This window comes from Oryza sativa, chromosome 6 (assembly GCF_034140825.1).
Source record: "Oryza sativa Japonica Group chromosome 6, ASM3414082v1".
In the NCBI taxonomy this organism is placed as follows: Eukaryota; Viridiplantae; Streptophyta; class Magnoliopsida; order Poales; family Poaceae; genus Oryza; species Oryza sativa.
In genome coordinates, this window is record NC_089040.1 from 27,767,085 (window position 1) to 27,790,254 (window position 23,170).

The window sequence follows — 23,170 nt, forward strand, 5'->3', positions numbered from 1 at the left end:
CCCTTGCTCCAGCCGCTCCTCTTCTGCCTGAACCCCGCCCACTCCTCCACCCAACCCCCGCCCACTCCTCCTGGTCTCATCCACTCTCACGCTCCTTCTCTACTTGGCCTCCCACCCGCAGCTACCACCCTACTTCTCGTCGTCCGCCACCCCCTCTCTACATTGCCCGTTGTGTGTCGCCCTGAAGAAGATGGGAAAAGTGAGGAAGAGAGGTGGGAAGAGGAGGGAAAACAATTGGCTGCTGGCATGTGGGTCTCACCACGTCAACCAAAATCAACCACTATATCGTCGAGGAACTAAAGTTGACACGGTACTATGAGTTGTAGAATGGGCTATACCTGTATTTCGGTTTATGGATGAATTTCAGACTCGGTGACAAATTTAAAGGACCTAATGCAAACTTATTCCTTTGGATCGGTAAGGTAGGAGTTCGGCCCATCCATACGAGGCTAAGGAATCCGTTGGCCCAAATGACACGTCCTGCACTCTTCAAAAGCCCACGAAACAAGGAGAAAATTGACATTTAGCCATCGTCGGGATGGGGTTTCGCCAGAATGCCACTCCGGATTGTGGCTTCGTTATAATGCCATTTTTGGACGACGCCACATTGCTACTTTGCCATTTCGACCAAATTAGTTGATTTGCAAATAATTTCCACCGTGGCGTGACAAAATTGCCCCTATGACTATTTAGTTGAGTTGCGTGGAGGAGATGGATCCTCGGCGCCGGCGCGGCTAGGGACGGGGACGACGCCGGAGTGGGTGGGGAAGGCTGCTTGGCTCAGCGGCGCGGCTGGGATGACGGTGGTGCCGGCGACGCCATCCGTGTCGATGTAGGAGAACATCCCCACCTGCCCCAACCATGTCGGCGCCGCCGCCGTCCCCGTCCCCGTCCCCAGCCGTGTCGCCACCTTCCCCATCCCCAGCTGCGCCGCCGCCGCCTGTATGTCCATATGCTCCACCGTCTTCGTCCCTCCCTCACGCCAGAAGTATCCTGATGACACACACGGCGGTGGCGCGACGACGGTTAGATCTGAGGGCGGGGCGACTGCTACATCTAAGGCCGGGGTGACGGTGGCGGCTATGGTTGCGGCGGCGTCAGCTAGGTTTCGGGGCAGCCTTCCCCACCCACGCCGGCGTCGTCCCCATCCACAGCCACGCAGCCGAGCCGAGCTGTGCATCTGCAACGGAAAGGAGGAAGAGAGAGAGATGAGATAGGATACAAGGGTATTTTAGTCATCTTAGCAAGAAAAAACACTACAAAAATCATTAAATTGAGAAGAAATGGATGAAATGGCATTGCAACATGTTGCCCCTATTTGAGAATGACATTTTAACGAAACTACTTTTTGGAGTGGCATTCGAGCAAAACCCCATTTTAACAATGGCAAAATGTCAATTTTCTCCGAAACAAGCGAAGCAACCCGTAATCCGTTACTGCCTGACGTCATCCACCTCTCCTGTTTCCGTTTCCCTCCACTCCCCAACGGCAACGCCGCACTTCGTCTTCTCCGCTCCTCCTCCCCACCAAAACCCAACCCACTCCCCCAAACCCTAGCACCACCCGCCATGGCCGCCATTCCCACCCGCCTCCACCTCCTCCTCGCCGCTCTCCTCGTCGCGCCAACCCTCGCCGCCGCCCAGCCCCGCGGTTTCGGAGGTAACGCCGCCTAACGCCTCGCGCCTCGATATATGATCGTGGACGCTCCCGGTTAATTTCGATGTGTCTGAATTTGATGTTAGTCTGATTCGCGGCAGGGGTGGTGGCGCCGCCGCCGGCGTACGCGCGGTACGTGGTGGACGCGGCGGAGACGGCGGCGGAGGAGGCGTACGACTACATCGTGGTCGGGGGAGGCACGGCGGGGTGCCCGCTCGCCGCGACGCTGGCCGGGCCGGGGGGCGGGCGCGTGCTGGTGCTGGAGCGGGGCGGCGCGCCCGCGGAGTTCCCGCCGCTCGCCACCGCGGGCGGGTTCGTCAGGACGCTCGCCATGGCGGACCCGGCGCCCGAGTCGGACGCGCCCGCGCAGACCTTCGCCTCCGAGGACGGCGTGCCCAACGTCCGCGCCCGCGTCCTCGGCGGCGCCACCTCCATCAACGCCGGCTTCTACTCGCGCGCCCACCCTGACTGGTTCCGCAGCCACGGCGAGGTCAGTGTCTCTCCCCCCCCCCCCCACCCCCCTCTTTCTCTGCATCTCACTGCCTTCGGTTGTTCATGCGCGTGGCGCGTGCCTGTCATGTCTGCGGTGTTCGCGAAGCTAGTTCGACAACGAAATTCTCGTGCAGAATCGAGTAAACAAATTAACTAGTGTCATGTCTGATGAATTCTTTTGTGAATTGTTGGGGATTCAGGGTGGTGAGGCGATGAATTGGGACATGAAGCTAGTGAATTCGTCCTACGAGTGGGTGGAGCGTGAACTGGCGTTCCAGCCGGTGGTGCGTGGGTGGCAGGCGGCGGTGCGTGCGGGGTTGCTGGAAGCTAATGTGACGCCATGGAACGGGTTTACAATGGACCATGTCTCTGGCACCAAGGTTGGTGCCACCACGTTCGATTCGTCAGGCCGCCGCCGGAGTGCCGCAGATCTCCTCGCCTTTGCACGCCCTGGCCGTCTCCGTGTTGCCATCCGTGCGACGGTTACTCGCATCATCATGAGCCCAATTGAACCTGGTGAGATGCATTCTTCTTCTAATACTTGTTTGCTTGTTACTTTGTTGCCTGTGCAGTGCTTCGGAAAATATTTGTCTGAAAGATTGACATATGACTGAATTGACGTAAAATGTGGACATTTGGTAAGGCCACTTGAGTTATCATTTTCATCCACATACTTGTTATGAACTTATGATGTCTTGAGTCAGCAAAGTTTGTTTGATTACTTTTCATGAAATGAGTAGACTGCATGATCCTGTTAGATACTTAGATAGAACCCAAAGTTCTTCTTTAATTACCCTTACTTGATCATGCCATTCATTTGCATGATGAATATACAGAGGAAGTTATGTGCCTGTGTATTTGTGTAATGCAGATGATGATCAGATGATGCCATTCTGGGTCAAACACATTTATCATATACTCTACTAGTTAAGAGCATGTTGCAATGCTGATTTTTTTTATTAAAAAAAATGACACTGAGCATAAAAGAGCTTTCTTCAATGTTCTACACTGTTTTTCTAGAAGATTCGCTAATTATGTATTTGTTGAGAAATATAGATACAATTTTAGAACCAGTCTAGTACTGATACTTGTGAATAGTTGTGCTCATCTCAATTTCATTTACAAGAAAAAAATACTACATTTTTATTCTGGTATGTTATGAACTTAAAAACTTTTTCTTGGAAAGAGATGTGAACTGAAAACAAAGATGTCAGATAGAGGAGTAGCCCAATGACTATGGAACTAAACTGTCCTGCGGAATACGTTACTACAAGCCAAAACTTCATGCTTGTTAGGAATTCTAATTTTTGTGAAATGTACTAGATTAACTGCTCCTCATGCTAACCATTATCCAAATTCTCCTGAATCAATGATCATGTAATAACACATAACATTTCATCATAAACTGTTTTAAGTATGTGCGAATGAACTTTTATACTTTTGCTGTACTTGTCCAGTTGCACGCCGTGGAAGGTCTCCACAGCCAGCAGTAGCAGCAAGCGGTGTCGTTTACCAGGACCGTCTTCTCCAGCAGCACCACGCATTGTTGCGCCCAGGGGGGGAGGTTATACTTTCTGCAGGCTCCCTAGGGAGTCCCCAGTTGCTGCTCCTCAGTGGCATTGGCCCTGCCAATGATCTTACATCCCTAGGCATCCCAGTTTTTGCTGATGTCCCTGATGTTGGCAAGCATATGTTTGACAACCCCCGTAACGGCATCTCCATCATCCCATCAATCCCAATCGATCACTCCCTTATCCAGGTAGTTGGCATTCCTTCTGCTAATGGGAATGAGTCCTACCTTGAGGCTGCATCATACATTGTTCCCCTTGCTCCCATCTTACGCCGTGGTGGTCCGTTCAGCCCGTCTTCGCCACTTTATGTTACTGTGGTAACCATCATGGAAAAGGTTCCTGGACCATTGTCTGAAGGTTCACTTTGGCTCACATCATCCAATCCCTTGGAGAGCCCTTCAGTGCGGTTCAACTACTTGAGCCGTCGTGAGGACTTGGCACGGTGTGTGACGGGCATGCGGCGTGTGGCGAAAGTGCTTGAGAGCACGACAATGGATGTGTTTCGTTCAGCGATGGGATCATTGAGCCAAGACAGCAGGAGGAGGGAGTTCAGGATTGTTGGGGCTGCACTGCCAGTTGACTGGAGAACAAATGACACAGCTCTGGGTGATTTCTGCCAGCAGACTGTGGCAACATTATGGCATTATCATGGAGGATGTGTAGCTGGAAGTGTGGTTGACAGGGATTTCCGTGTTTTTCGTGTGCGTGCTCTTCGTGTGGTGGATGGATCAACATTCAGGGAAACACCTGGGACCAATCCTCAAGCCACAATCATGATGATGGGCAGGTATGAATGAGAATAGCTCTTGCAAATTGATTACTGCAGGAGATGGTTCTTAGCAAGGATTAGATATCCATCAAATATTTTATTCCATAATAGTATAATTCAGTAGCACTATAATCTGCTACTGTTGGTTGTATTTAAGGCAACAAATAATTTAGGTTTTCAAGCAAGTTTATCCCATGTTCTGTCAGGAAATTTGAATGCAATGTCTCCTAGCTTTAGGAGGAAATGAAAATCACATGCATAGCACATAGTAACAGTCTAGGATCTAAGATCCCTCTCTACAATGGTCCAGTTGTAACTGTTGCAATGACCTTGTTTATTAACATTTGACAGGTATATAGGGCAGAAGATGATTGATGAGCGTCACAGCAGAAGGCAAGTCAGAACATCAACAGATTCCTCTTCCAACGCCTGATAAAAACTGATCCAACAGAAAACCATTCGGCTCTGCCGTATGAAGTCGATCCATATTTCTTTTACTTTTTTTTGCTAACGCTATATTATGTATAGGCGCTATAGAGAAATAGCTTGGAGGGTAATGTTTTATGTGTGTGTACAGTGATAGCACGAGAGAAGCAGGACTTGCCTAGACAATACGTTTTTTTTTTGCCTTGTGAATAGCAGCATGATACTGGTATATCTGCAGAGCAGTTGATCTGATGCGTATCTGCGCCTTTACTTGTAAGGGCTATACCAATCACGTGCTTCATGTTGGTGAATATTATACGATGATACATGGGGTTACAATTCATGCTGAATAGTGGTGCCTTGTAGTAAGGTTGTACTCCCTCTGTCCCATAAAAAACCAACCTAATACTGGACGTGACACATTCTAATACAATGAATCTGGACATACATCTGTCCAGATTCGTTGTACTAGAATATGTCGCATCCAGCCTTTTTTTGGATGAAGGGAGTAACTTGTAAGTCTTATAACCAGCTATCTGAGATTGATGAATTTGTTGGGGATGGTTAGGGTTCACAAAACTGATTTTGGGCGAAAAACCGGGATGGTCAGGGTTCACAAAACCGATTGAGCGAAAAACCGGGTACCAACAGTTTTCTCAGTTTTCGGAAAAACAGTTTGACTTGTGATAAAATCTGGTCATTTTTTTTAAAAAAAACTGAAATTCAGTGTAATTTTTATTTTGGGAAGACTGAAAACCGACCAGTCTAGGAAGTCTAGTGGTTCCGATTTGTAAACCTGATGTAAATACCCAGTTGATCTGCGGGAAGATATTTTGATCACTTTAGGGAATGACTCCTCGTTTATTTAAAAACCATCCAAACGATTATGAAAACTTTAACAACACTCACACAACATATATATGCCACATTCAAACTCAAATCATACATTGAGATATTTAAAAAAAAAGATAAATTTAGGAATAGTAGTGGTACAGTTTACATTCGAATTTATCTTCTTTTCCCATAATGTGTAAGTCGAATTTAAACTTGATTTTTTTTAACTAATAAATGTCATTGTATTCTATATTGTCTATAATTTTTTTCAGAAATTTCCATAACCATTTCAACTGGAATCAATTCCCATGATTAAAAAAAAAGGGATACTGCCTAGAGTCACAGAGGTGTTATGTACTCATGTCTAATGTTGCGGCTCGCGCCGCGGGCATGTCAGTCGCTAACTTGGTGGTGATCTTTTCTCCTGAAGATGAACATGAACGTAAAGATGAAGATTAAGTTTTTTTACATAAAACGAGGTGGTAATAACGTATGATTGATTGAGTTTTAATTATTACAAACTTGAAAAATAGATTAATATGATATTTTAGAGCAACTTCCGTATAGAAAGTATTCGCACGAAACATACCATTTAACAGTTTAAAAAACATGCCATGAAAATCTTAATCTTCATCTAAATCTTGTTGGAGAAAAGAACGGGACCTAGTCTCTGCTTGATCCGTCTTCGATCGCACACGCAGATGTCGCTGAGGAGGCACGGAAAGCATTTCCACCCGCGACCGTGATTGATAGAGATGCAGCCGCAAAAGCAAGCAAGCAACTGGTTGCCGCGTCTTCCCGCATGCCTGTGGGTGGCGATGGAGGAGGCGAAGGAGCGGAGATCCCGAACGATGCCGACGCCCGCCGACGCGTTCGACGCGTTCGGCGGCAGCAAGACACATAGTACGCCGCCCGCCCGGCTGCCAGTGTGTGTTGGTGTTGCGTTGCAACGCGAGGCCCAGAGAGTTCGAGGATTTGCAGTGGCATGGTCATGGGCATGGGCGCGCGAGGACTTTGCCGCTGCCGTTGGCAGCTGAGCTTTAGCTGATTGATGAGGCTGTACAGCCTCTGGCCTCAAGCCTCCCCACGTCGCAGTCGCAAGTCCGCAACCTGCAGGCAATGGCAACGTAGCGCACGTGGACGCAACGGGCGATGGACACGCCGACTCAGATCGATCTCATGGCTGAATCTGCTTTGTTTACCGGTCACACTTTACCGCAATTAAAATTACACAAGTTGTGACAGTCACAAACATATGACGAACAAATCACTAGTTATAAAGTATAGTAAAGTTGAAAAGAAGTTAAATCTACTATACGCGAAACATGATATTTAAAAAGTACGGCAGGAAGGAAACTTCTCCCCATAGTCAAGTCCCTAGCTAGGAAGGCCCTCGTGCCGCTCAGCCCCAGGGAGGCACGGGCGGCGACTAGGCGAGCGCGCCGCCGCCAACCTCTTCCTCTTCTCCCCTCCACCTTGCCGCCGCTCGAGCGCCCGCAGGCAAAGCCGGGGGGACGCAATGACAGCGGCGGCGGGGCTCCCTACCTCCTCTCGCGGGCGCGGCGGCTGGGGCGATGCCATGACCGGAAAGAGGTCTCGCGGGTGCAGCGGTCGCCGGTGGCCAGATCCGGCGTCGGTAGGACCGGATCCGGTCCCCACAGGGCTGGATCGGGCGTCTCAGCCGGTGGCGACGGGAAGGAGGCGCGCGCTCAACGAGGAGCGCGGAAGAGGCGGCGGAAGTGGCGACGTGCGAGGAGGACGACGTTCGCGCGCAGGCCGGTGACGCTCCCGTCACCGGCGGCCCAGGTTCCCGTCCAGATCCGGGCCGGGCGAGGCGCTGGGAGGTGGCGGCGGGGGAGAGGTTAACGCCGGGGCTGGAGAGGGTGCGGAGACCGGTGGCAGGCAGGGGCGGCTTCGCGGTGGGCAGCAGTGGCTCGCCCCGAGGTCGCGGTGTCGACGGGAGGTCAGCACCGGGGCTGGAGACGACGCGGAGATGGTGGCAGGCAGGGGCGGCGTCACGGTGGGCGGGCAGCGGCGGCTCGCTCGCGCCGGTCGCGGCGTCGGCGTCCGTCCGCGCAGGGTCACAACGGTGGCGATAGAGGCTGTGGCGGCGTGGTGGTCGCGACGACGACGGAGCTGCAGCGGCGCGGACGTCGAGCTGGCTTGCGCCGCCCTGGCTGGATCTGGCCGTCCGCGACCAGTTCCGTCGCCTCCGCGCCAGAGGGCCTGTCTTTGCCGTTATGGTCGAGGTATGAATGCTTGTGAGACGTCATGGACTATTCTGTGGCCGTCATTGTGGGGGTGCTTGTGTGGGTGATACGAAGACGTCGGCGAAAGCCTTGCCGTGCCTTTGGCCGGTTCGACGACGACGGCGCCCGTGGGCGCCGTTTTCCTTCTTGGAGACGTTGTCATGGCGTTTCTTTCATATCCCCCACAAATCTCCAGGTGAAAACCTTGTTCCGGCTTCGGACGAGTGGCGGCGGCGTTACGACGTCGTGTCCTCCTTTGGGGCGTCGCTTCGGAGAAGTTCCAACACATTGACGACTGTTGATAGTGCTTTTCGGTTCAAAAGCTCTCATACATTGTGTTCGGCGAGGCCTTCGCCTTCTTGGGTCCGCTTTGTTTCTCGTGGTGGGTGTCACGCTCTTTGGTTGTTTCTGCTGATGAAGTCGGAGCTGCTCGCTGATGGGGTGCGGCGACGCCTGGCAACGATGACATGTTGCAGTCTCTTCCTAGGAGTTGTGGTGCTGGCCGTGTGAAGGAAGTGGCTCCTCGGTGGCTTGGCTGATGTCCATTGTTGGATGTCGGAGCTGCTTTTTGCTTTGGCGACTTTCATGGCTTTAGTGTCGCTGTGGTTGTGAAGTCGGCGCTGCTGTGTCGTTTGGGCGGCTAGCTCGGCAACGATAACACCTCTTCTGCGGTGTGGGAGTTGTTGGGTGGCTTTTGTGTTTAGCTTGGCGACGACGTCCTGCATTTGGGCTCCGCCGTCGTGGTTAGTAGTGTAGCGGTGTGTTTTAGCCGGTTTTCCTGTAATTAACCGTGCGGATGTATGGTTTTCGGGCCCGGTTTTCCTTATAAACTGGGTCAATTCTCTTCTTCTAAATATAAAAGTGGAACAAAGTTCCGCCTTAGGTTTAAAAAAAAAAGTACGGCAGACACAACTATAACAGTGAACCAAACACGTGCCTAATAAAATGTGACAGCCAAATATGTAAAGTGGCAAAGTGTAGCTAGAAACCAAATTTGGTCAAACTTGCCTAGGAAAAAAAGTCAAATGATTTATAATATAAAACACAATTGCGCGGCTAGTATCCATATAAAATTATCTATTTTAATACGATTTTATTTAAAATTTATTGAATAGTTATCTTGTTATTTTAAGACTTTTAAAGACCAAACCATATCATCTCCGTGTTTAATTTTATAGTTTTTAAAAGTCATCCTATTCCTTATCTGTTTGCTTGATCTGTTACTATTTATATTCATTCTCCTTGGAAACTTTAAAATTTTCATTTTATAGTTTTTAGAGTTTATTGTCTCATTGAGTTTCGTTTTTATAATTTTTAGAAGTCCCATCAAACATTGCCACTCTATTTCTCTACTGCCCATCCGCTGCCTCCTCTCTTTATTATTATTGGGATTTTTAAAATCGAACATAATTATTGTTTGGGTTCATTTTTTACTTTTTAGAAGTCCCGTCAAACCATTAGCGGCTTTGCCACTATACTCTTCCACAGCTTGCCTGCTATCTCCCCTCTTTATTGTCATTCAGATTTTAAAATCAAACATTATTATTGACGGAGCGTGGGGCTCCTCACCGGGAGACCGCGCAGGCCCCCCTTTGCCGGTTCGGCCGGGGGCGCTGAGTGAGGTTCTAGGTCCTCGATCTGTGGAATGTACGCGAGAGAGCAAACGCGCAAGACACGGGCGATGTATACAGGTTCGGGCCGCTGAGAAGCGTAATACCCTACTCCTGTGTTCTGGTGGATCTGAGTGTCAAGGAATTACAGAGAGCAGAAGAGCTAGAGAGCTTAGGTGTTCTCTCAGTTGTCTTCCTCCTTTTCCCTTTCTCCTCCCTCTCTCCTTTTTTTTCGGTGGGCAAGGTCCTCCGTTTATAACTCAAGGGGATCCCACATGCTCCACTTCTACCTACTTTTCTTTTGGGTGGGGACCCACCCTATCTTCACCAAAACTTGGCTCACCTTCTCTTGGAAGCTAAAACACAGCTTGTTCTTCAGTGTGGCCAGGCGTCCTCACTCGTCTGCTCCCGGAGATCACCCTGTCATCCCTTCATAAATGGGCGGAGATTTGCAATGGCTGCTGTCCGAATGACCCTCCGATGGGATGGGTCATACCTACCTCCACTCCGCCGGAAGGAGGTGTAAAACGGGAGCGCGGTTGTCCGCCTATGACATGACAGGCGTCAGACCAGTCACAGACCGGTCACTCTCGTCTACCACGCGTCAGTTTAGCAAGCTGCATGTCTGCTCTTCTTCATACAATGACTTCCTTGCAATGGTTGGGATGAAGCCTGGCATATATCTGACCGGGACCGACGTGCCATCTTCAGGAGCTGGCACGCCGTCTCCGGCTAGGGACAAGTGCCTGGAGGCTCTCATCAATCCGACGGGACGGGGCGAGGCGTGTAACAGGCCACCTGCCACCACCTAACCCGCGATCTGACCGGTCTGTGACCGGTCACATGCTGCGCCCGGTCACGGACCGGATAAATGAGCGCGCTGCGCTGCATTACATGCGGCGTGACGCGCTCGTCCAATCCGCAATAAATGCGGTTAGGTGAGCCCCGCTGTGCTCACCTAACCCATATACGTGGCGCCAAACCCACAGGGGGTCGGGGCGCCCCGGCCCTCGGAGCCGAAACGGGAGCGATCCGACCCCTCGGGGAGACAAAGGGAGAGGCGGCCACATCACCCTCGGGCCCGACCCCCCCGAGGGGGTCAGGCCACGTGGGTGATCGCGGCTGCCCAAGCCTCTAGTCATGATACTCCCGGTCCAATGTCACCGATAGTAGCCCCCGGCGTTATGCCAGGGCGATCGCCCCCCTCGAGGGAAGCGCTCGGGCGTGACGCCACTCCTTAGGCCTGGTGACGGGTGGTGCCGGTCTCTACAGGCGGGCAGAAACCCAACGGTCGCAAATCGCGCACATCGGCAACGGAAAACCGACTGTCTATAATGTGTGGTCTCTTCAAGACCGCTACATTACTCGAGTAGTACGCGAATCGGGACGAGCCGGTTCGTTTTGCCTGGAGATATGATGATGGCGCTTCGGTCGGCGAGCGTAGTTAACGCGCGCACGATATGTCCCATCTCAACTGCCACAGCCGCACATCCGCCTCGTGCGCCGCAAACGGGCGAGCGAGATTAGTGGAGACGTGGGCGCGAGAAACGAGGGGGCGAGATAGTGGGCGCGGGAAGCGAGGAGCCGGGCATAGCGTTGGCAAGGGTATAAAGACGCCGAGGAAGAGATTCGCTTCCTTCCTCTCGTCATTATTCCCCTTGCCTTCGCCGCTTGCGCCCTAACTCCTTGTTTCCTGTGCCCTACCCTCGTCGCACTCACTCGTTTTCAAGCTCCTCCTCCGCCGGCGTCATGGCACGGGGCCCCGCACCGCTCGACGGTAGCGTGCTGCTGCCTTCCTGCATCGTGAGCGAGAGGCAGGCCGGGCTGCCGCGCCGATTCATGCCGGCATCTGCCGCCGGCCGGGAGGTGGTCGAGCTGGGCGAGAGACGCCCGGCACCACACTACCCGGGGCGGTCCGTCTTCTTCCTCCCTTTCGCCATGGCAGGGTTGGTCCCGCCATTCTCTTCTTTCTTCATGGATGTTCTGGAGTTTTACGACCTCCAGATGGCGCACCTTACCCCCAACGCGGTAATGACGTTGGCCATCTTCGCGCACCTGTGCGAGATGTTTATCGGGGTGCGCCCATCTCTTCGGCTGTTCCGGTGGTTCTTCATCGTACAGCCAGTGTCGCCGCCGTCGGTAGTTGGTGGCTGCTACTTCCAGCCGCGGGGGCCGGTGCTGAGCCGCTACATTCCCTGCGTCCTCTGCAAGAAGTGGGACGACTGGAAGAGCGACTGGTTCTACACCCCCCTCGCCGACGAAGCGCGCCTCCAACTTCCGAGCCAGCCCCCAGCGCAGGTCTCCAGCTGGCGGGCGCCGGTAGATCTGGGAGATGGCTACGACGCCGTTCTTGACCGCCTGGCGGGTCTGCGATCCCAGGGGCTCACGGGGGCCATGGTGTACGGCGACTACCTTCGTCGCCAGATTGCGCCGCTCCAGCGGCGCGCCCGGGGCGCCTGGGAGTACACCGGGTCCGAAGACTACATGAGGACCCACCAGGGGGTCAGATGGGACTGGGCCCCTGAGGACTTCAAGATGGTGGTCCAACGGGTGCTGAATCTCAGCTCCGTGGAGGCGTCCCTCATCCCCCAAGGAGTCCTCCCCCTCTGCAGCGATCCAGATCGCGCCAACATCCTGACCATCATGATGGCGGTCGAGGCGTCGGAGGAGCGGGCTCCTCGAGGCCATGATGGCGCGGGCGGGAGCCGCAGGGGAGAACAATCTACCCCAGGAGGGGGTCGTGCTTCTGGGCCCCGTGACAGGGGCCCGGGGGGCAGCCGCCCTGCCGACGCCCGAGGAAAGAGGAAGCAAGAGGGTACCCCCTCCCCATCTCCTCCCCTAGGGGGCGGGGCGGCGCGTGTCAGCAGCAGGCGCCCGGAGGGGGCCGCGCCGACGCCGCAGCCCGAGGGGGAGCGGAAGAAGAAACGGCTCCGCAAGATGGGGGGGACCGAACCATACCGGGGAAACCTTATCTCCCCCCCAAGGTGGTCGTTTAACCGACCTCCTCGCAGGTTCGTCCCGCGCCCACTGTGGCTGTATTCATTCTCCCAATGCAAGTTTTCACTCACCCGTTCTGTTTGTCTTCTGGTTTTTCTTCTGCTTCAGCGAGATCCCGTCACGCCCCTCCCGCCATTCCAAGTCCGGCCGGTCTGAGGCCGAGGATACGGCGACCGCGAAGGCCCGGAGGCGGGAAACTGACCGGCGAGAAGCCGCGGAACGCCTTCGGGAAGCCGAGGAGGCTGCCCAGGAGGCCGTCCGGGCTCGCCGGGCTGAGGAAGCCGCTCGGGAGGAGGCCAGACTCCGCCGGGCCGAGGAGTCCGCCCGGGAGGCGGAGGCGGCGCGCACACGCCAGGCGGCCTGCCAAGCCCCCGACCCGACTCTGCCCGAGGCGACAATGACTTCCGAGGCCGCCCACGACGAGGCCGCGGGCGCACCGCTCGGGCCCGACCCCTCGGGCGACGCTCAGGACAAGCCAGGTCCGGGGGACGTCCCCGAGTCCGGCACGTAGATCGGCGGGCCGAGCCGTGCGGCATCCTCACCGAGGCGGCTCTCCCCCATGCCTTCCGCTGCCCCACTGAGCGCAGAGCCTCTTTTGCAGGCCTTGGCCGCCGCGAACACCACGGTGTTGGACGGGTTAAGTGCCCAGATGGAGGTCCTGCAGGCAGAGCGGGCGGAGCTCGACGCTGCGTGGGTGCGTGTCGAAGAGGGGCGACGCTTGGTGGAGGCCATGGTGGAGGCGGGCCGCAAGGCACACCGCCGGCACACCTCGGAGCTCGAGGCCCGTCGGAAGGAGCTGGCGGAGATCGCCAGGGAAGTGGAGGAGGAGCGGGAGGCTGCCCTCATCGCCACCGCCGTGATGAACGAGGCGCAGGACGACCTCCGCCTTCAATACGGGAGCCGGGGGGCGGAGCTAGAGAGGAAGCTCGACGCGTCCCGGCAACGCGAAAAGGCCCTTGAGGCTCGCGCCACGGTGCTGGAGGAGCGCGCCCGCGCCCTGGACACGAAGGAGAGGGGACTGGCGGGTCGCGAGGCCGCCGTCGCCATCCGGGAGGCAACGCTGGCGGCGCACGAGGCCGCCTGCGCCGAAGAGGAGTCCGCACTCCGCCTCCGCGAGGACGCGCTCACCGAGCGGGAGCAAGCTCTCGAGGAGGCCGAGGCCGCGGCGCAGCGGCTGGCGGACAGCCTGTCCCTCCGCGAGGCAGCGCGGGAGGAGCAGGCGCGCCGTGATCTGGAAGGCGCCCGCGCCGAGAGGGCCGCACTGGATCAGCGGGCCGCTGAGCTCGAGGCGCGGGCGAAGGAGCTGGACGCGAGGGCGCGCAGCGGCGGGGCGGCCGCGGGCGATGGCGATCTAGCCGCCCGCCTCGCAGCTGCCGAACTGTCACACCCTGAAAATTCAAAATATATAAATTGTTGTTTAATTGGAATTTTTAGAAATAATTTTAAAAGTCTTGAAAAGAAAATCTAATTTTAATTAATAAATTCCAATATAAAATAGGGCCAGATAAAATTTCATTAAATACTTTGCTTAATTCTATAATTCCTAGATTTTTTCTGGGATTTATTTGAGCTAAGGAAGTATTTTAATAAATGGAATTGCATTTAAGAAATAATTTAAATTGAAAAAGGTTTTAAAAGTCTTCTTTTGGCTTTGGGCCGAAAGTCGGCCCAAAACCTCTCTTATCTCTCTTCGGCCCAGCCGGCCCAGTCCGCCGCCGCGCGCGCGCGCGTCCGCCCGCTGACAGGTGGGGCCCACCTGTCGGGTTCGTCGTCCTCCTCCGGCCGAAACCCTAGTTTCGCGTCGCCACCGCCGCCTTCCAATCCGGCTGCTCCTTTCCTTCTCCGGCCGAATTGATAGAGGGGAAACAATCTCCGGGATCTCCTCTACCTTTTCTCCTTTGGAATCTTTGGCTAAATCGTTTTGGAAGTTCGTGGAATCGAGTTCGTTTCGGATCGGTTTCCCCCTCTCCAAGCCGAGCTTTCCTTCGCCGTTGCCGCCACCATGGGCCTTCGTCGTCGCCTCCTAGCCCCTTTAAAAGGATCCCCGGTGTCTCCTCTACCCGTCGCCACCTTCTCCTTCGCCTCTCGTCGTCGGAAAAGCCCTAGCGCCGTGTGCCCTAGCTTTGCCGTCGCCGCCGCCGCTCCAGCCGTGCGCCGCCGTCGTTTCAGCCGTCGCCGTCGCTCGGGAAGACCACCGTCGTGCTCGCCAAGTCGTCGCCGTCCTCGTCTGCCCCTTCGCCGTCGCCGGAGATCGTCGGAGCTTCGTCGCCGTCGTCAAGCCGAAGAGCTTCGCCGCTTCCTCCTCGTCGCCGTCACCGTCCGTTGACCTTCCGCCGTCGTTTTGGTCGCCGGTGAGTTCGCCGTGCCGCCCGCTTCGTCTTGGTGCCCTCCGTTTGTGTCCTCGCGCCGCCGTTCGCCGGCGAGCGTGCGCCGTTCGAGCCGTCTCCTCCGCCGAGCCGCCGCCGCTGTCGGTGACGTCACCGCTGACGTCATCGGGGTCGTCCGCCGTGAGCCGCCGTGGACCCGATCGATCTCGGCCGTCCGTTTTGGATTGGTTCGATCTCGGCCGTCCGTTCGTGTGAACCGCCGCCCGTGCGCCCGGTCCACCAAACCCTAGCCCGCTGACGCAATAAACCCTCTTTTCCTTTTCAAAAATAATTCATTATTGCGTCATAATTCAATTTTAACCGATATAAGTGTTTTAATCCGATTTAATCTTTAAAAATTCATAACTAATTCATCTTAGCTCCGATTTAGTTGGTTCAAGTCTCTAAATTTTTCTAAAATTGAGATTTACACTTTAAAAATATCCACATGTACTGTTCATGCTTGTTTATGTGCTGTTTTGGTGATTTTGCTCTTTTCTGCTTAGATTCCGTCGTTTCCGGAGAGTCCGTTTTCGCAGAAGAAGAGTTTGAAGAGTTCCAAGGCCAGCAAGGCAAGTCACACAGATCCCAAACAACCCTTTGAGCATGTTGATCCTATTTAAAGCTATTGTTTCTATTCAACTATTGCATCTATTTTCGAATGTCATTGGGTGGAATTGACCTATTCTTTGTTATGGCCCTTTTGTACTTGATTACCTTATTCCTTGATACCTTGGGTTATTACAATTTGACTAGTTGAGCTTTATTTATATTGGTTCAACTAGATATTAGATATAATTGCTTAGCCCTGCTTAGAAACATTAGTACACATTCGGGATAACTAATGACTCACTATTATTTAATGATGGTTTCATGATAGTTCACGATGGTCAATCGTGATTAGTTAATTAATTAGTGTGCCAACTAAAACCTGGTAATGGTGGGTTGTGAGCACATGGTTTTGTTGGTCGTGCTCATGGCAATTAAGGACCGGTTCACGAGTTTCGGTTGTGAAACATTAATCGTGCCAACCACAAGCCAGCGTGGGCAACGGCTTTACCTTTCGTATAGCATGGTTCATTGCAGAGCACCAGACTGAGAAGTGGCGGAGATAAGCCCACGGGGGTCGCTGGGGAGTCCATGCCTTGTTTATAAGGGGGTGATTATGATCCAGGAAGGTGCGCTGCAGTGGATTGTGTTATGCGAGGGGTATTGTCACAACTCCTTTCCGAGATACCGTGGTGGTATTGAGGCACATGGTGACATGATGTGGGGTTGTGTCTTGTGGGTACAGTGGTACACCTCTGATCAGAGTAAAACTATTCGAATAGCCGTGCCCGCGGTTATGGGCGGGTCTAACAATGTCTTTCGTGATTAGTCTCACACCTCTCATCATTGTAAAAGATGCTTAAACTGGTAATAATTTGATTAGCTCCTGGTTTGGAATGGTATATTCCTGGTTTGGAGATAGAACTGTGCAGCCGGGATGGTTGTTCAGAATGGTTGGGCCTATACAACAGGGTATGTTGTATAGCGTTGGATTAATATTGTTTAATTACTTAACTGTTTTATTAAATTCTCAAATGTTTGCTAAATGCTGCTTTTGCAAATGAAACCCTATTATGCCATCCTTTGTTATCCTGTGCACTTGCATATTTGCTGCGTGGCTTGCTGAGTATGTCATATACTCACCTTGCAATCATTCATCAGAGGAAGAGTTCTACAATGAGGCTGATGGTGTGGAGGATTAGGTGTAGCCTTGGTCAAGCTGCTTGTGGAGTGGAGCCGTCTGCGCCTTTTATTTATTTTTCCGCTGCTTAGATCTTTATTGATTGAGAGGAACTATCTACCTCTGTAATGACATTTTATTCGCTTATTAATTAGAGTAATATTTGTACTCTATTATCAATTTGTTATTGTGTGCCTCGGCTGATTCCTGGACGAGGGTTCACACACATGTAAGCGTTTGGAATTTTGGATAGAAATTCCGGGCGTGACAAGTTGGTATCAGAGCCTCTTTGACCCTAGGTTATGCCAAATGGTTATCCATAGAAGCCCTCTAAAAATATTGGAAAAGTAGAACTGTTCTCCTCCCTTTCTCTTTTAATTAAACCAAACTAATGGCACATGCACTTCATAATCTCTTTTAATGGTTCTCATTAAAAATTTATTCCAGTGTTATTAGTACTGTCAGTGTTATGCGAAGGAGCTGGACGCGAGGGCGCGCAGCGGCGGGGCGGCCGCGGGCGACGGCGATCTAGCCGCCCGCCTCGCAGCTGCCGAACACACCATCGCCGAGCTGTAGGGCGCGCTGGACTCGTCCGCCGGGGAGGTCGAGGCCCTCCGCTTAGCAGGCGAGGTAGGGCCCGGCATGCTTCGGGACGCCGTCTCCCGTCTAGACCGCGCCGGGCGGCAGGCGGGCCTCTGGGGCAGGCGGATCGCGAAATATGCCGCCAACCAGGGGGGCCTCGCCCAGTGCCTCTCAGAGATGGCCGGGACCCTCCAGCGGCTCCCCGAGGAGCTCGAGGAGACGATCAAGTCATCCTCGAGGGACCTCGCCCAAGGGGCGGTGGAGCTCGTACTGGCAAGCTACCAGGCCAGGGACCCGGACTTCTCCCCGTGGGCAGCGCTGGACGAGTTCCCTCCTGGAACCGAGGATGGTGCGCGCGCACAGGTCCGGGACGCCGCCGTCCACATCGTCCACAGCTTCGAGGGTACGGCCCCTCGGCTCGCGTTCGCCCTCGACTCCGACGAGGAGGGCGGCGACGGTGGTGTGGACGACAGCGACGACGAGGCCGGCGACCCGGGAGCCTCAAAGTGAGCCTTCGGGCCTCCTTCTTGTACAAACTAATTTAATCTGCAATCAAATAAAGAAGAAAATTTTGTGTCAGCTCAGTTCGTTGTGTGTATGAGATGAGGATGGTCTGTGCCGCGGTCCTTCTGTGTCTTGGCTTGAACGAGGGCTCGTGCCCAGGTCCCAGCCTCAAATGGCGCGGGTCGGGGCTAGTGCCTGGGGAGATCCGCGTGTCGAGACTGGCCAGGCCGGGAACGTGGTGACCGAGGGTTATGGATGACCCGATTGTGGGCCTTTGCTGATTCCCCACCGGAGTTCACCACGCCCCGGGGCACGGCTCGGTTCTGGGCCCCGTTTGGCGATTTTAGCCGGCCCGGGCCACCGAGGGCAGGATCGAGCACAAGCGTGCTAATTCAAGCCAAGATTCTTCGAAAGGAAACAATGGCACAGACACAGTCCCTAGGGAATCGAAAATGCTTTTATTGAAATACGGAAGAGAAAAAAGATAAGAATATGCATGTGTGGTAGCCCCCGGCCAACCCTGCACGCCCGAGGGGGGTGCGGGGTTGGCCCGAGCCCGAGACCTGACACCCGACCCCTACTAGGGGTAGAAGCGACGAAGGTGTTCGACGTTCCACGGGTTAGGCAGCTCTGTGCCGTCGCCCGTGGCCAGCCGAACGGAGCCCGGCCGGGGGACTCCGATCACTCGATACGGACCCTCCCACATTTGTGAGAGCTTGCTCAGTCCAGCACGCGTTCTGACGCGGCGTAGGACGAGGTCGTCGACGCAGAGTGATCAGGCCCGGACGTGGCGCTGATGGTAGCGCCGCAGGCTCTGCTGGTAGCGCGCGGCTCGGAGGGCCGCGCGCCGCCTTCGCTCTTCCAAGTAGTCGAGGTCAGCTCTGCGAAGCTGATCTTGATCAGCCTCGCAGTACATGGTGGCCCGAGGGGACCTCAGGGTGAGCTCGGATGGGAGAACCGCCTCCGCGCCGTAGACGAGGAAGAAAGGCGTTTCCCCGGTTGCTCGACTTGGCGTAGTTCGGTTCGCCCAGAGCACCGCTGGCAACTCCTCGATCCACGAGTCGCCGTGCTTCTTGAGGATGTTGAAGGTCTTGGTTTTGAGGCCCTTGAGGATTTCCGCGTTGGCGCGCTCCACTTGGCCATTGCTTTTAGGGTGGGTGGGGGAGGCGAAGCAGAGCTTGATGCCCATGTCTTCGCAGTAGTCACCGAAGAGTTCACTAGTGAACTGGGTGCCGTTATCCGTAATGATACGGTTAGGCACCCCAAACTGAGCAGTGATGCCCCTGATGAATTTAAGTGCGGAGTGCTTATCGATCTTGATGACCGGATAAGCCTCGGGCCACTTAGTGAACTTGTCGATAGCGACATACAGGTACTCGAACCCGCCCGGGGCCCGTCTAAACGGACCCAGGATATCGAGCCCCCAGACAGTAAACGGCCATGAAAGAGGTATGGTCTGCAGGGCCTGGGCCGGCTGATGGGTTTGCTTGGCGTGGAACTGGCACGCCCTGCACCGCCGGACCAGGTCGACCGCATCGTTGAGAGCCGTCGGCCAATAGAAACCCTGGCGAAAGGCCTTGCCAACCAAGGTGCGTGAGGCAGAGTGGGCTCCGCACTCGCCTTCATGGATATCGGCAAGAAGCTCGACGCCTTGTTCCCGAGGAATGCACTTCAGGAGGACTCCGTTAGCCGCGCGCCGATAGAGGGTCCCTTCCACCAGCACGTAGCGCTTGGAGATGCGCTGGACGCGTTCACTCCCTTCGCGGTCCTCGGGTAGAGTCTTATCTGTGAGGTACGCCTGGATCTCAGCGATCCAAGCAATCAATCTAAGGGAGCTGGGAGCGCTCCCCTCGGGTCCCGAGGCCTGGACTCCGACGGGCCTCGGGGGCCGTTCAGGCGCGTCCGTCTCCCCTAAGGGGTCGGGTCGCGCCGACGGCTGGGCAAGCCTTTCTTCAAAGGCACCCGGTGGGGTCTGGGCTCGCGAGGAGGCGAGCCTTGAGAGTTCGTCGGCGACCGTGTTATCCCGTCTGGGCACGTGCCGAAGCTCTATCCCGTCAAAATGGCGCTCCATACGCCGCACATGGCGTACGTAAGCATCCATCTGCGGGTCAGAGCACTGGTACTCCTTGGAGACCTGGTTAACAACCAACTGAGAGTCGCCTAACACCAGGAGGCGGCGGATCCCCAGTCCAGCCGCCACTCTGAGTCCCGCAAGGAGTCCCTCGTACTCTGCCATATTGTTGGTTGCCCGAAAGTCGAGGCGGACCAGGTATTTGAGGACATCTCCGCTCGGCGAGGTCAACGTGACCCCCGCACCGGCGCCCTGAAGAGACAGGGAGCCGTCGAACTGCATCACCCAATAGGCGGTGTGAGGCAGCTGCGAGGGGCCCGAGCCGGCCTCGGGGACGAAGATGGGCTCAGGGGCCGGGGTCCACTCGGCCACAAAGTCGGCGAGGGCCTGGCTCTTGATAGCGTGGCGTGGTTCAAAGTGCAAATCGAACTCAGAAAGTTCGATTGCCCATTTCACCACCCGTCCAGTACCCTCTCGATTATGCAAGATTTCGCCGAGGGGGTAAGACGTAACCACCGTGACCCGATGCGCCTGAAAATAATGGCGCAACTTCCTCGAAGCCATCAGAATAGCGTAAAGCATCTTCTGGGCCTAAGGGTATCGGGTCTTAGCGTCCCGGAGGGCCTCGCTAACGAAGTAGACGGGCCGCTGCACCTTTCGGCGGGGCCGATCCTCTTCACTAGGGGCCGCATTCCTAGGGCGCTCTTCGTCCAAGAGGCCACGCGGGGCGCACTCGGCTTCTGTGCCGACGACCTCGGGGTCAGAGGGCGACAGGCGTGGCCTTCCCGCAGTGGCCTCGGGGCCGTCCTGGGGGTCGGGGGCGCCTGGCACCGTCGGACAAGCGGGCGGAGGGCCAGCTCCGGCCGTCGGGGGCCTCGGGCCGCCGTTCGACTCGGGGGCCTCTCCTCCCTGCTCTCTCCCGGGTCGAGTCGACGCAGGGTGGGGATGCGCAGAGTAAGGGTTGTCCTCGTCGCGCTCCACGACCAACGCCGCGCTGACCACCTGCGGGGTCGCCGCCAGGTAGAGTAGCAACGGCTCATCTGGCTCCGGGGCGACCAGGACCGGGGGAGAACTGAGGTATGCCTTCAACTGAGTGAGGGCCCGCTCAGCCTCCTCCGTCCAGGTAAACGGCCCGGAGCGTTTGAGGAGCTTAAATAGGGGTAGTGCCTTCTCTCCCAGCCTCGATATGAACCGACTTAGGGCGGCCATGCAGCCTGTGACGCATTGCACATCCCTAAGCTTGCTGGGGGGGCGCATCCGCTCTATAGCTCGTATCTTCTCGGGGTTGGCCTCAATGCCTCGGGCAGAGACCAAGAACCCGAGAAGCTTGCCCGCAAGTACACCGAACACGCACTTGTCGGGGTTCAGCTTTATGCGGGCGGAGCGGAGACTTTCGAAAGTTTCCGCTAGATCCGAGAGTAAGGTCTCTTGGTTGCGCGTCTTCACAACCAAGTCATCGACATAGGCCTCAACATTACGTCCTATTTGGCTACCCAAAGAAATTCGAGTAGTACGTTGAAAAGTAGGACCTGCATTCTTTAACCCGAATGGCATTGTCGTATAACAATAAGTTCCTATGGGGGTAATGAATGCAGTTTTTTCCTCATCCTCCCTAGCCATGCGAATCTGATGGTAACCAGAGTATGCATTTAGAAAACACAAAAGGTCGCACCCCGCGGTGGAGTCGACAATCTGATCTATGCGAGGCAGGGGGTAAGGGTCTTTAGGACATGCCTTGTTAAGGTCAGTGTAGTCGATGCACATCCGAAGCTTGCCGTTCGCCTTGGGAACGACGACCGGGTTCGCCAGCCACTCCGGATGGATAACCTCTCGGATGAATCCGGCCTCCAGAAGTCGCGCCACCTCCTCGCGGATGAAGGCTTGACGTTCCAGGGCCTGCCGCCGCACTTTCTGACGGACCGGCCTTGCGCCCGGCCGTACAGCGAGACGGTGCTCAATCACCTCCCTGGGGACCCCGGGCATGTCCGCAGGTCTCCATGCAAAGACGTCAGCGTTTGCCCGCAGGAAGGAGACGAGCGCGTCTTCCTATTTGCCGTCCAGCACACCACCGATTCGTGTGGTCTTGGACGGGCCGTCGCCCAGGGCAACCTCCTTGACCAGGACCTCGTCGCACGTGATCATCCGCTGCCTCGGGGCGGCGGGGATGGAGGTGCCGAGCCTCTCGTCGCCACCCTCGGGCTTGGACGCGGCGGCGAGGTGGTCCGCGCGCTGCTCCATACAAGCAAGCGCGACTTTGAGGTCGCCATGGACAGAGATGGGGCCACCGGGGCCCGGCATCTTCATCTGGAGGTAGGCGTAGTGGACCGCCGCCATGAACTTCACCAACGTGGGCCTCCCCAGGACCGCGTTGTAGGGCAGACTGAGGTCCGCCACATCGAAGTTCACCCGCTCCGTGCGGAAGTTGGCGGATCCACCGAAGGTGACCGGGAGGTCGATATGACCTAGCGGCCAAGTGTGCCCCGGCGTCACACCGATAATCGGCTGGGACGGCCGGAGCACCATCCCCGGGGCCTTGATGGCGTCAAAGGCTGTGGGGGAAAGGATGTTGAGGGCTGCTCCTCCGTCTATGAGGACACGCCCCAACTTCACGTTGCAAACGGTGGGGGAAACCACCATCGCGATCTGTCCTCCCCGGGCAACGCACGGCGGGTGGTCGGTCTGGTCGAAGGTGAGGGCAACCTCCGACCACCGCGCCCGCCGCATCGCCTCATGGGTAGGGGCCGCGGCCAGAAGCTCTCGCTTCATGGCCTTGAGGCTCCGGTGAGAAACGTGAGCGCACGCTCCCCCATCGACAGTGGCAATGGTGGCCCCAGGCTCCTGGAACCCCAGGTCATCGTCGCCATCGTCGATGTCCTCGGCGGGGGCCTTCTGCTTGGCCTCACTTCGCCGGTTGCCGGCGGGAGCCGCCGGGGACTTGCCCTCACGGCGCTCCTGCCTCCTCTCCTCCTCCCACTTCCTCGTCCGCTCAGCCAAACTTTTGACCGCGCGGCAGTCCGCGAGGTCGTAGAGGGAGGTGTTGTGCACGGAACACCACTTGCCGGTCGGACGCTCCCTGCTGGGAGCGCCGGCCTCCTTCTTTTTGTCGCTCGCAGGCCTCCCCTTTCGGGTGGCCCGTGAAGCGCCCTCGACAGCGAGGACATGACCCTCGTCGTCGGAATGGGCTGACCTCTTCTTCCTCCTCCTGTCTCGCCGCCCTGACCGAGCAGCGGACCCGGGGGCAACCGAAGCTGCCACACCGGAACCAGAGGAGTTCCAGGTCCAGGCCTCCTCCTTGCGAGCCACTCGGTCCGCGA

The 23,170-nt window shown here is 55.7% G+C and overlaps 1 protein-coding gene across 2 annotated transcripts; it reads left to right on the forward strand.

The window, feature by feature from the left end:
* Positions 1-1,450: 1,450 nt before the first annotated feature.
* LOC9266710 ((R)-mandelonitrile lyase-like) lies at positions 1,451-5,264 on the forward strand. Of its 2 annotated transcripts, none has more exons than XM_015786377.3 (5): positions 1,451-1,659; positions 1,758-2,146; positions 2,349-2,664; positions 3,606-4,506; positions 4,840-5,264. In XM_015786377.3, the coding sequence occupies exons 1-5, from the start codon at positions 1,569-1,571 to the stop codon at positions 4,919-4,921; spliced, it is 1,779 nt and encodes a 592-aa protein (XP_015641863.1). In that variant the 5' UTR covers positions 1,451-1,568; the 3' UTR covers positions 4,922-5,264. The 2 variants fall into 2 exon arrangements, with proteins under 2 accessions (XP_015641863.1, XP_066167993.1); XM_066311896.1 differs by having other exon boundaries at positions 1,476-1,659; positions 1,743-2,146.
* The last annotated feature ends 17,906 nt before the right edge of the window (positions 5,265-23,170 follow it).